This window comes from Pinus tabuliformis, chromosome 5_2, assembly GCF_031772625.1.
Source record: "Pinus tabuliformis cultivar Carrire ecotype Pingquan chromosome 5_2, CPIR1, whole genome shotgun sequence".
In the NCBI taxonomy this organism is placed as follows: Eukaryota; Viridiplantae; Streptophyta; class Pinopsida; order Pinales; family Pinaceae; genus Pinus; species Pinus tabuliformis.
Genome location: NC_142306.1, coordinates 646,165,595 through 646,179,178, shown reverse-complemented (window position 1 = coordinate 646,179,178; position 13,584 = coordinate 646,165,595). Strand labels below are relative to the sequence as shown.

At 38.6% G+C, this 13,584-nt stretch overlaps 1 protein-coding gene across 1 annotated transcript; it reads left to right on the top strand.

Moving 5' to 3' along the window:
• Positions 1 to 1,711: 1,711 nt before the first annotated feature.
• Positions 1,712 to 4,501, top strand: LOC149160695 (uncharacterized). Its single transcript, XM_089436764.1, has 2 exons — positions 1,712 to 2,346; positions 2,433 to 4,501. Exons 1-2 carry the CDS (start codon positions 2,344 to 2,346, stop codon positions 4,470 to 4,472), a joined length of 2,043 nt encoding a protein of 680 aa, XP_089292890.1. The 5' UTR covers positions 1,712 to 2,343; the 3' UTR covers positions 4,473 to 4,501.
• The last annotated feature ends 9,083 nt before the right edge of the window (positions 4,502 to 13,584 follow it).

The following is a 13,584-nucleotide window of genomic DNA, read 5'->3' as shown; positions in this document are numbered from 1 at the left end:
TGTCATGATCCAGTAACTCATTATCTGCACGCCTTATGTAATTCGCAATGCGAGTGCGAGATAGATTATAAGCCCTCGGCCTAAAGCCCATAAATAGCCAATGCCAGCCTGAGTTAACAGAGCGCGTAGCCCTAACTTGAACCTGGCACGTGCTGTTGGAAATAACACTGAGAAGGGAGGGGTGAATTAGTATTAGCAATTTTTCATTTCCATAATCAGATTCATATACGCTACTTCAGTTAATGGAACTCGCGTGTATACGCCACTGTTTTTAAGGAAACTAACTTATATCTTGCAGACTTATGATTCAGTTAATTTATCATATGTTGATTTTTAATCAGTGCATCAGAACCATATAAACAGTAACCAGGTGTAGTGAAAACAGAACAGAGAATCACACACAAGAACACAAGATATAAGGTGGAAACCCAATGTGGGTGAAAACTGCCTGCCACAATCGTCTCTATCTTCTTTTTAAATTAGAAACTTCTTTTTACAATTTTTGTATTGGTCCAGTCTTATACCAGTACGCAAGATTCTTCCTGCAGAAGGCTACAACCTTCTCTCGTTCTCCAGCTTCTCTTGGAAGGGAGCTACAACCCTCTAGCTCTTATAATAGTTGATATGTTTACTAGTACGTAGGTGTCGGCCTACAGAAAGCTCCAACCTTCTCTTTTCTTCGAGGGATCACGTTTCATAAATTTTCAGACTGGATCCATCAATAACATCATTCAATCATCAAATATATCTGCATCAACCAATCTCCTTTGCACCAACCACAACTGAATCAACCAATCACTTTGACAACCCTTCAATCTGATCTTTCAGAACGCTGTAACCAGAATACAGTGACCAGAACCCAAGCCAAAACCCAGAAAACTGCAACAACAAACAAAAGCAACGAAAATATATTTTATGAGGTATACTCTACTTCAATGTGTCGAACCTGCGTGCATACGCTATTTTCTCAAGGTGAACCTACGTATAGATCTGCAAATCAAATTTAAGATGTATACGCTATTTTGATACGCAGAACCAGCGTGTATACGCGCATTTTCTAAAGTGAACATGCGTACAGATCTGTAAATGATGATTTAAACTTTACAACAATTTCATATTTCAGTTATACTCAGATCATCATATTTACAGACTACAACATGCACCAGATATTCAGATAAATGATCAAAACCACATAAAAATACTTCACTTCAAGCTTTAAGATCTTGACCCATTATTAGATCTTATCCTCCATCAATCGCTAAGGTTCATCCTTGGTTCAGATCCAACTATGCACCATAACCCAATAATCTGTATACTGTATATAGATCTTGCTTTTCATCAGATATTCAATACTTGAGTACTTTTGCCTAATGATCTTCTTCTCCTTTTACAGTCTTAGGCCTTATTCAATACCATGGACCAAAACCACTTATGACCAATACGTTGGATCAAATCCTTGGGGTCAACACTTCAGACCAGATACCTTGGACCAATACCACGGATCAAAATACCACAGACCAAAACATAGTTTTCCAACATGTACGCGCATTTCCTTCTGTGAAAGTGTGTGTACTTTATATGCCCCTTTTAGTCTGCGAACATGCGTATTGGTCAATTGAGAACCAGCGTATACCTCTCTTTCTTCATTCTCTGAGTATGTGATGTGATCTGTCATCTAAGTGACATCTAAGTGAGTTGCCATAAAAAACAATCGCTAAGTCATACTCCCAAATCTATGTCATAAAGCCAACCCATGCTTGGCTCTCGCTGCGACCTGCAGGGCGTCCGCCATTGTACCGTGCTCTACTTCCCTCAGTGGAATCCAATGATGTTGTACCGCGCTCTACTTCCCTCGCCGGAATCCAATGATCTCATAAGTTCCACGGAGAACGCAGACACGCCCAAACCTTCCATATGTGGGACGCGGCCCTCGTGGTGCGCTCATTGGCACCAGGGATAAATACCGTCGGCGTATATCAAACATCCTAATCCAGTTCGCTGTTCAGCCTCAAAGCAATCGACGGCATCCCGGCGATTAGAGAGAAACGTTGTGATTATAAGTTCATACCGTACCGGAAAAACTCTAATTCCATTAAACCTTACTCCTACCATAGCAAAATCCTGGTCCCCACTTTTCGCAAATTCCATTTCTCCTATACCAGCGCGGAATATCGAGTACAAAATACTCCTGCAAAATGCAGACCATGGCTTGTGTGCGTCGTACAGGACTGGCATCTATCAGGGGAGCATTATCAACAATCCAGCTGCGCCCTAAAAAATGGAGCTCTGCATCAGCGGAATGGGCCCAAAACTTGGACTCCACGGCACTCAAAACCTTTCGAAATGGTAAGAGGTCTCTTCGTTTTCACGAATTTATTTTGGGCCATAATTTTTACTCAACGAATGTGTCCGTCTCGATCCAAATCTGTCAGGAAACTAAATCAACTTCGGATGAGGATGAAAACCCTGAATTGCAAGACGTAAGCACTGAAGAGGACGACAACTTGCCTGAATTGAATACAACTGACGAAGCGACAGAAAAGAGAAAATGGAAGCCGTTGGATGCTAGAAGAGAAATATGTGAAATTCTTGAAAAGGGCAATGAAGATATCAATGAAACCCTAACTCAATTGGGTATTCAGTTAAATCCACGACTGGTGAATATGGTATTGGAAAAAGCAAGTTCCCCAAGTTTAGCTCTGAGATTTTTTCAATGGGCCAAAGCACAGCGAGGGTATAAACATAACAGTTTAACTTATGACAAGCTTGTCGATATTCTCGGCCGTTGTAAGGATTTTGAAACCCTGCAGAGGGTTTTGTCAGAGAGATCAGCCGCGCGTTGCAGTTATTCTGCCAAAACATTCTCGTTCGCCATTGCCTGGCATGATGATTCCAATATGTTTAATGAATTCATGGGAATGATCGTGAAGCTGGAACCTTCTACCAGGTTATCCACTCATGAAAATCTTATTGATGCTCTTTGTAAGGAGAACCATGCCGATGCAGCCATGGTCATATTGAAAAATATGGCGAGTGCTGATTGTGCTCAGAGTATGTCGGCATTTCGCCCACTTATATTGTTTTACCGTCAGAATAACCAGATGGATAAGCTACAGGAGGTTTTTGAGTTGATGAAGATGAAAGGCTGTCCTGCCGATGAAATCCCTGAAGAAACTCAAGCAACCTCAAGGAACTGTGAAAATCCTGACCCCAACGAAACTAAAGCCTCCTTGACCGATGATGAAAACCCGGACTTACAAGCCCTAAACAGTAAAGAAGAGGAAGGCACTTCCCCTGAATTGAACAAAATTGACGAAACCCCACAAAAAAAGAAATTGAAGCTGGCAGAGGCTGTAAGAGAAATATGGCGAGTCCTTGAAAAGGGCGATGAAGACATGGAAGAAACCCTGACTCAATTGGGGCTTCAGCTGACTCCACGACTGGTGCAGCTGGTATTGAATATGACAAAAACCCCAAGCTCAGCTGTGCGGTTTTTTCAATGGGCGAAATTACAACCAGGCTTCAACCATGACAGGTCAACTTATGACACGCTTGTCAATATTCTCGGATGGTCTAAGGATTTTGAAACAATGCAGTGGGTTTTGTCAGAGTACATAGATGCGTGTTATAAAACTTCTGCCAGAACATTTTTGTTCGCTGCTGCCTGGCTTGATGATTTGGATATGCTGATGGAAGTCATGCAAATTTTTGACAAGCTGAAGCCTTCTCCTAGAAGAAAAGCTTATGAAATGCTTATTGCGGCTCTTTGTAGAGAGAACCATGTCAATGCAGCTCTAGCCATATTCATGGAAATTTTTGACAAGCTGAAGCCTTCTCCTAGAAGAGAAGCTTATGAAATGCTTATTGCGGTTCTTTGTAGAGAGAACCATGTCAATGCAGCTCTAGCCATATTGGAAAACATGGCGACTGTCGATTGTGCTCCAAGATTGTTGACGTATCGCCCAATTATACAGGTGTACTGTCAGAACAACCAGATGGATAAGGCACTGGAGGTTTTTGAGATGATGAAAGACTCTCCTCAAGAAACCATATGCTATAGTCTTGTTTTAAGTGCACTTGGTAATAAGAAACAATTTGCAGAGGCAACCAAATTGCTTGAGGTTATGGTTAGTACAGGCTGCACACTGAATGCAGATATATATAATATAATGATTCGTGCTGCTTGCAAAGAAGGGAAAATCCAAGGTGCACTTCAACTCTTTGATAGAATGAAAGAAGAAGGAATCAAACCAATGCATCTTACCTACATGACTCTTTTTGACGGACTCTACCAAATTGGGGGTTTTGACCGAGCACATTCATTCCTGATTGAGCAGTGTGGAAAGGATTGCAAACTAGATTCAAGTAACTATTCTTATTTGATTAGATTTTATAGCAAATCAGGTAGACATAAAGATGCACGCAATCTTTTGATGGAAATGAGGGCTAGGGGATTTGGAGCTTCCGCATGACCATTAGTGCAACGAGGTTTTACACAAAAGCCATTTTAGTCGGGCAATATAGTGCAGCTGTAATGAGTTTAGTCAGGCAATATACTACAGCTGCAATGATGTTAGTCAAGCAAAATAATAGAAGTTTTGGATTTACTTTTTGACATACATATCCATCACTGTCATCCTGATATTTATAGCTGATGTTGCAAGAGGCTTCTTAGTATATTGTAGTTATGCACCAAAGCTATTTCACGCTAAATTAGTTAGGCCTGTCAAATTATTGCAGCTATACATCAAAGCTCCTTCACACGAAACCAATTTCGTGGCATTCAGTTTTCATGCTGAATGTAAGTTGCATGAAGGTTTTCTGCCTGATGGTAACTTTAATTGATGCTTGAAGAAAAATAGGACCTTGATTTCACCTTTTGTGCATATATACGTATGGTTAGAAATTGCAGCATCGTACAAATCATACAGAAAATGTGAAAATCCGGTTCTAGAGGTTTTGAAGGTTGCACAAAAGACAGTTACGAATTTCTTTTTAAACGTTTTATCTGACAAATTTGAAATTACTATTGTCGTTACATCTCAGTAAAGATCTATATGGTTATCTTTCTTTCATGCTGTTGTTTCCTGCAACACTTCGTCACATAACCGGTGCGAAGTAGAAAACTAAGATGGGATGAATCTTTCCAGTGTTCATAAAAAATGCTACAAGCTTTTGTAAATGCATTTTGGATAGAACAGCCATAACTGTGCATGTCAAAAGGTTGCTGCCTCTATTTGGGTGTTGATCGGCACTATATTAGTCAAGATTGAAAAGACTTGTGCCTCTAGGTGGGTAGAATGTGTTGTTGGTGGTGTATTAATCTAGGAATTTGATAATTACAAACCATCGTGTATTGCAGCTGGATAAGAACTGGCACTGGATCAACTATCCTTGATTAAAGTTCAGAGACATAACACAAACATTGAAACTCTAAATGGTCTTTGTAGCCCACTAACCATCATGCTATGATCATGAGTATATATATTCATTTGAAGTTTAGCTTGTTAATTTGACTCGACCAAGTCTACGATTCTGAAGTTTGTTTTATCTTGGTGAATGGTGTCAACAGTTGCTATTATTTAAGATTTAATGTCTTAAATCAGTGGGCAACGTTGGCACAAGATAGGTTTCAATTAGTTGGCACCATAGAGTAGTATATTCTGCTTCTAGGCTCCCCTCTTAGAATCCAACAATTTTTAGCTGAAGGGGTGTAAGAGAGAGTGGTACAGAATCTGTTTTAAATGTAAGTTGAACCACTGAACAGACTGTTCAGTGCATTGAACACTGAAACACACCGCAATTTCTGTTTTCTGCTTTTGAGGTTAAACCCCATCAACCTGATATCTTGAAATGGTGATCCCATGTCAATTTTTAATGTTAAAATATAAATAAAAGTTTCTGTCAGCATTGACTAAGAATTAGGATTAAACATTAAATACAATTCTTAAAAAGTTAAATCAGTTCTGGATGGACCAATTGAGATTGGAACCCAGTTTGGGCGGCAAAGAGTTCTTTTGCATTCCAAACCTGCTGGTTTGGACAAGAATTGACCCTGTCCCCAATTTGGTTTTTTGTGGGAATCTGATCAATATTTTACCAAGCCAGTTTGAAATGGAACCCCTTAATACTAGTAACACTAGTACAAAAAAACTACTTAGTAATCAAATTGTAAATAAGCTTGTAGCAGTGTTAATTTTGGTTATAGTTAATGGGGTTCCACAACAAATAATCAAACATAATGCACGGTCCTACATGTTGAATTGAGTCCCAACATGTGTTAGTCGTTAATTTGTAATACTGGGGTGTAGTGTAATGTTCACATCGGGGCATGTTGGCTCAATTTTAGATCCATGGTTTGCAGAATTGGCCAACAAATGGTTGTAGTTTAGAATGGTGACAATGTCAAATTACGAGAGGAAAGAGGTTTCACTTAAATCATGTATGATATGGCCTTGAAAGTTAATGTAAGGTGGGTGGAAGATGGGTCAAACTAGTTAGGTGAAGGAATCAATTTTAAGCTCGCTCTTGTAGGATGAACATGATGTTGAATTTAAAGCAAAATGTTGTGCAACTAATTATGTTTAATGAATTAAGTGTTAAAATTCTTAAGTGCAAGGTAACGATCCTAGTCTAATTACTAACCTACCTGTTTAGGAAAACAAAAAACTTACCTGTTTAGGAAAACAAAAAACTGAAATCGCCATGAAAACTGTAATTTGATATTTACTCAACTTTAAACACATCAAACTGCAATTTGATATTTACTCAACTTTAAACACATCAAACTGAATATGTAGAAGCACATTCATAGATTTTAATATGAAATCACATCATGGTTTCTAACTCTTAAAAACAGGAGGAAATATATTAATAGCTTTAATCTCTACTCTTCACTCACTATGTCCTAGTCAGAAAATTGAATGATTAAAACCTATACCTTTGTCTTTTCCTTTATATATTAGAAGGTACAATTAGATTAAAAGGTACAATTAATTGGATACATGAACAACATTGCTTTAACTAAAATAAACCTAAACTTCAGATCTATTCTTGATGCAGGAGCATTTAAACCAAGAGAAAATCCTTATAATTAAGTAGACATAGAGGGTCATGTATTTTAAGGAAGTTGGATTCCTAAGTGATGAATTAATGTAATATTTAGGCTTTTGAGTGCATAGAATAGGAATTAATTAGATAATGTGAGATGTTTTGTAAATGCTCTCAAATAAATGAGAACATGAGTGGTTAATAAAGACAAAAGAGTTAAAAGTCAATTATAACTCTTAAGCAGTTTCATGATTCGAGGAAACGAGAGACAATTTTTAGGAATTAAATGAAGTTAGAAGTAGACAAAGAGAATTTAGGAGTCAGTTCAGTAGATTTAGGAGGGGAACCATAATTAGTTCAACAGAGCTTTCTAGTATAAATGTAAGCCTACGGGCAGAGTAGGGGAGAGGCCACTGATAGTTGAAGATCAGGCCTGAGAGACAGAGAGTCTCAATATGTAATTAATTGTTTATCAATACAGAGGTTTATCCCAAACTATATATGTGTGTGTGATATGAATATTGAATGATTGAATTACATATAAATTGTGTATTCTGTAACAGAGGTTGCAGGCAGAGTTTTGTGGAAATAAGCAGAGGAGATAATGATTCAGAGGAATCATAAGGGATCTTTGAATCCAGCTAAAGGATTAGAGTATGCTCTGGAGAGGTAGCGATTTGAGTATTAGCGGAGTAAAGCTCAGAGGAATTTGAGCAGTGGAGCACTTGAAGAAACCAAACAACCCCGAACCATAGAAAAAACACTGAAGTGATAGCGTAAAATATAAAGAAAGGGCCAAACGGAGAAGTGAAGTGTTAGTATACAACAACCGTTGGATCTTATAGATCAACGGTCCAAATCATGTCGCATGAGGTAGCGTTGAAATATTGCATAGGCGAACTTTAACGAAGGAAGGTGGTCTTATAACCTTAAGTGGTATTTCGGGTGGCAAAGAGGTGGTAATTGGTATCGAAGGTTAGCCTTCCGATTCCATACATATCACGACGCGAGACAACAAAGTAGAGAGGGAAAACCGCTTTATCGGGCGGTTAACCCCCGTACTCATGGTCCATCCGAAGTTGGATCGAACCGTCAGATCTACTGTGTAGATCGACGACGGAAGATTAACATGCAAGTTGTTTGATCGGAGAAGGGTGAAGGGAAAGCCACTTGCGATAATGCGAAGGGCCGATGAGCGGACCTGATGATCTTTATGAACGAGAGTTTATAATGTTTGAACTTTGAAGTCCGGCTTTATGGTTTGGAGCGGGTTTCCTGTGTAATCCTTTGTATTGCGTTAAAATGTGAAGGAGTGATAAGAAGTGGATCCGAGAAGTTTATAAGTGCAGCTGCATAATATTTGAGTTCGGGAAGGTTATCGCACATCGGGGATGCAGAGGAGATGTGTGTTAATGTGACCGCGAAGAGCCCTGATTGCGATCAACGATAAAGGGAAAACCTTGTGAACTGTGCAGTAGCTTTAAAAAGGCGGAAAAGGTAAGTGTATGTGTGTTTGTGTATATTTATACTTATAATAGAAATAAAGCGACGACGGAGGGTTTTGTGGTTAAGTCCGCATTAACCAAAGTTGAAAGAAGGGTTGGTTATATATATATATATGCAGCAACAATGTTATGAAGGCCTAAAGCGCAGATTATGTTTAAACTAAAGTTTATAAGGGGTGATTGAGTTCCGATATAAAGGAAAAGGTGAGTTAAGGGATATACTTTATTAGTCTATAAATCATTCTGCTTGAGACTATGGAAGGGGCCTAGAACCTTAGTAAATGAAGGTTGGACTCCTTGGTGAGTCAAATACCTGGGATTAATGTGCTTATGCATTTTATATGCATAGTGTGGGTGTAAGCAGGGGGCACCCTGGCATCATTTGGTATCACAGCCGATTAAAGGAGCTCTGTGTGAACATTTCTTGAAAGAATTCAGAACAGAGTTATGTATTAAGGTGTTTATGCAGGGAAGAGGAAGGAAATCCATTCAAGATATAGGTGGAATGGTGAAACAAGATCATGCTGAGATCTTGAAGGTGAGATGACATGTTTGTTTTAATTTGATTGAAAATTGTGGTTGAAGATGAAGCATCTCAACAAAGAATAGCGAGAGAAGCTGTGAGAGGAGAACCAGATGTGTTCTTGAAGGTAGAGTAAGAAAAACACTCTGAAGGAAAAGTGATAGTGAACCTGAAGAATCCAACAAGAGGTTGGACAAACATGGAGAGAACAACTGAAGTGTTTTCAAGAGAGAGTGAGAGATTGCAGAACCCTAGAAGGAGCAAAGGTGTTGCTCAAGAAAAGGTTCCATATAGAAGACATGTGCTTACCAAAAGACTGAGTGAGGAGAGCTTAGTGAGGTAAGATTGTAGCGAAGAGGACTAATTGTTGCAGAGGTTTGTTGCAGATGAGTGAGGAGCTCATGAAGAAAGAGGAGAAGAAGATGACTACTGATAGTCATAGCAGAGGTTCAGAGAGAAGCCACAGTAGAAGAAAGATAAAGAAAGAGGATGCCAAGGAAAATGGAAAGAGGATGAGTCAAGAGGAAATTGACAAAGAGATTGCAGAGTTAAAAGAACAACTTGATGCATTAAGGAGGATACTTGAGGAAAGCCAGAGACTAGGTTGGGTCTTGAAGAAGAAGCCAATGGAATGGCATGAGATGCAGAGAAGGCTACATCAAAAGCAAGTAAAGTGGCTGAGGGAAAAACTCAAGGAAGTTGAGTTGGAAATGGAAGAGTACATTTGTGAACCAGAACAGGGAGAAATTCTGGGAGAAAGTGAAGACTACACTGAAGATAAAGAATGGAGATCAAGTGAAGATCTCATGGACTATTGGGATAGTTCAAAACAACATGAGGAGATGCTGACTGAAGATGAAGACTTGAAGACTGAAACTTCAAGTGAGACCAAAAGGTCTGATGATTTTAAATCTGACAATTTGTGTATGTTTGCAGGAGAAACATGTAAAGAAATACAATTTGCTTATATTGTCATAAAGGAGGAAGAAGACAAGAAGAATCTAAATTTTGTTATGGAAGAAGATGAGATAGATAGGTCTCATATACAATTGGAGAAAGATATCAAGAAACCAAGTGAAGGGCTTGAGAAGATTGAAGAGGAGATCATCGAAGAATTTCTGAATCATATGAAGGATTTGGAACAACAAAGAGACATGATGGTTGAAGCATCCAATGAGACCACATGGTCTTATGTTTTTAAAATTGATAGTTTGTGTATGATGGCAGGTATTGCAGGAGAAAATCAACCTTTTGAAGATATCTTCAGATGAGATGAATATCTAGAAGTAAAAGGTGACAAAGAAAACTTCTGAGAAGAAGAAGAATTTGACTGCATATAGAAGAAAAAGTCTATGGATGAGACTATAGAAGCTGTCATGGAAATGAGGAATCAGGATCTTATTCTCATAAAGAATGAAGGAATATTGTCTTAGAAAGGTAATCAAATGAGTTTGATTAATGTTATTGATGAAAAACAAATGCAAGAGAATGTTAATGCAGATAGTGAGACAAGGATAACTCTGGGAGAAGAGTTACAGAGGGATAGCAAGGCAAAATGTATTGAAGAAGAAGTCTATGCAACAGACTTAGCAAAGGGAAAAAGGACATTTGATGATTTATTAGTAACAAAAGAAGGTATGGAGAATTGTGTAAAATTTCTAAAATCTACTCCAATTGAAATTATTGAGTTATAGAGAAAATTAGATTTTCAAAGAAGGGAGTTGGAAAAACAGAGAATAGATGTTCAAGAGAGATTGCTAAAAAAGGAAAACAAAAACATTGTCATGAATGACAATCATAAGAAAAAGGAGATGGATATAAAAGTTCAGCAAATTGACACTGCAAAGGAAGGAGTTCACTATGGTGGACAAGAGCAGGAAGACATCATTAGAGCTGATGATGTGGAGGAGAGACTAGTTGACAGTCTCATGAGTTCTTTTGAGAATTCAAAACAACATACTGATGTGCTGACAGAGGAGAAAGAAACAAAGCAGCAAACTGAATTGTTGCCAAAGGAAGATAAGGCACAGAAGCCTTATGTTTTTTATTTTAAAAAGTGTTTTGTGAGTGCTGGTTTTGTTGCAGACGCTGGAGGAAGTTTGGCACAGATGAGTAGCCAAATAGAAATAGAAGAAGAAGATTTTGTGGAAGAATTTAATGCACAGAACATATGCTAAATTGCTGGAGAGAATGTTGGAAAGTCATGATTCAGTACAGACAGAAATAATCATGAAAGAGGGTAAGGATGAAAGGGAGGTAGTAAACATAGTAAGCAAAGAAAAAGTTGGAACAAGAGCAAAAGAAGAAGAAAAAGTAAACCAACAGCTACAAAGTGGAAGTAACCAACAACCGTTTGAAGAATTAGTGGACAACAGCAACAACCTGAAGCAAAGAGAAAGGAAGAAGTAAGTGGCAAAGTGTGGACCAGTCCAAGGATGTACTGGAGACAGAGATTGAAGAAATGTGGCAGCTGATGATGAAGCAGTCCAAATGGAGGAAAATGATAGCAATAGGAAGAATGATCAATCAGAGCATGAACCTGATTGACAAAGAGAAGAAGATGGAACAGAAGATAGCAAAAGTACAACAGCAACGGAATGAGACATTTGCACAGTTACAAAACAAAGTATGGGATCCAGGAAGACAAAGATCAGAAGACACATGATCAGGAGATCATGCATATTTTCTACTTTGGAAGTCTGATGCAGGAGCATTTAACCCAAGAGAAAATCATTGTAATTAAGTAGACATAGGGGGTCATGTATTTTAAGGAAGTTGGATTCCTAAGTGATGAATTAATGTAATATTTAGGGTTTTGAGTGCATAGAATATGAATTAATTAGATAATGTGAGATGTTTTGTAAATGCTCTCAAATAAATGAGAACATGAGTGGTTAATAAAGACAAAAGAGTTAAAAGTCATTTATAACTCTTAAGCAGTTTCATGATTCGAGGAAACGAGAGAATTTTTAGGAATTAAATGAAGTTAGAAGTGGACATAAAGGATTTAGGAGTCAGTTCAGTAGATTTAGGAGGGGAACCAAAATCAGTTCAACAAAGATTTCTGGTATAAATGTAAGCCTACGGGCAGAGTAGGGGAGAGGCCACTGATAGTTGAAGATCAGGCCTGAGAGACAGAGAGTCTCAATATGTAATTAGTTGTTTATCAATATAGAGGTTTATCCCAAACTGTATATGTGTGTGATATGAATATTGAACGATTGAATTACATCTAAATTGCGTATTCTGTAACAGAAGTTGCAGGCAGAGTTTTATGGAAATACGCAGAGGAGATAATGATTCAGAGGAATCATAAGGGATCTTTGAATCCAGCTGAAGGATCAGAGTATGCTCTAGAGAGGTAGTGATTTGAGTACTAGCGGAGTAAAGCTTAGAGGAAGTTGAGTAGTGGAACCCTTGAAGAAATTGAAGAACCCCGAACCATAGAGAAAACACTAAAGAGATAGCGTAAAATATAAAGAAAGGGCCGAATGGAGAAGTGAAGTGTTAGTATACAGCAACCGTTGGATCTTATAGATCAACGATCCAAATCATGTCGCATGAGGTAGCATTGAAATATCACATTGGCAAACTTTAACGAAGGAAGGCAGTCTTATAACCTTAAGTGGTATTTTGGGTGGCAAAGAGGTGGTAATTGGTATTGAAGGTTAGCCTTCCGATTCCATACATATCATGATGCATGGTAGCAAAGTAGAGAGGGGAATCCGCTTTATCGGATGTTAACCCCTGTACTCGTGGTCCATCCGAAGTCGGAGTGAACCGTTGGATCTACTAAGTGTAGATCGACGACGGAAGATTAATATGCAAGTTGTTTGATCGGAGAAGGGTGAAGGGAAAGCGACTTGCGATAATGCGAAGGGCCGATGAGCGGACCCGACGATCTTTATGAACGAGAGTTTATAATGTTTGAAGTTCGGCTTTATGGTTTGGAGCGGGTTTCCTGTGTAATCCTTTGTATTGCATTAAAGTGTGAAGGAGTGATAAGAAGCAGACCCAAGAAGGTTTATAAGTGTAGCTGTATAATATTTGAGTTCTGGAAGGTTATCGCACATCGGGGATGTGGAGGAGATGTGTGTTAATGTGACCGCAGAGAGCCCCGATTGCGATCAACGATAAAGGGAAAACCTCGTGAACTGTGCAACAGCTTTAAAAAGGCGGAAAAGGTAAGTTTATGTGTGTTTGTGTATATTTCTATTTATAATAGAAATAAAGCGACGATGGAGGGTTCTGTGGTTAAGTCCGCATTAACCAAAGTTGAAAGAGGGGTTGGTTATATATATATGCGGCAACAATGTTGTGAAGGCCTAAAGTGCGGATAAGGCTTAAACTAAAGTTTATAAGGGGTGATTGAGTTCCGATATAAAGGAAAAGGTGAGTTAAGGGTTAGACTTTATTAATCTATAAATCACTCCGCTTGAGACTATGGAAGGGGCCTAAAACCTTAGTAAATGAAGGTTGGACTCCTTGGTGAGTTAAATACCTGGG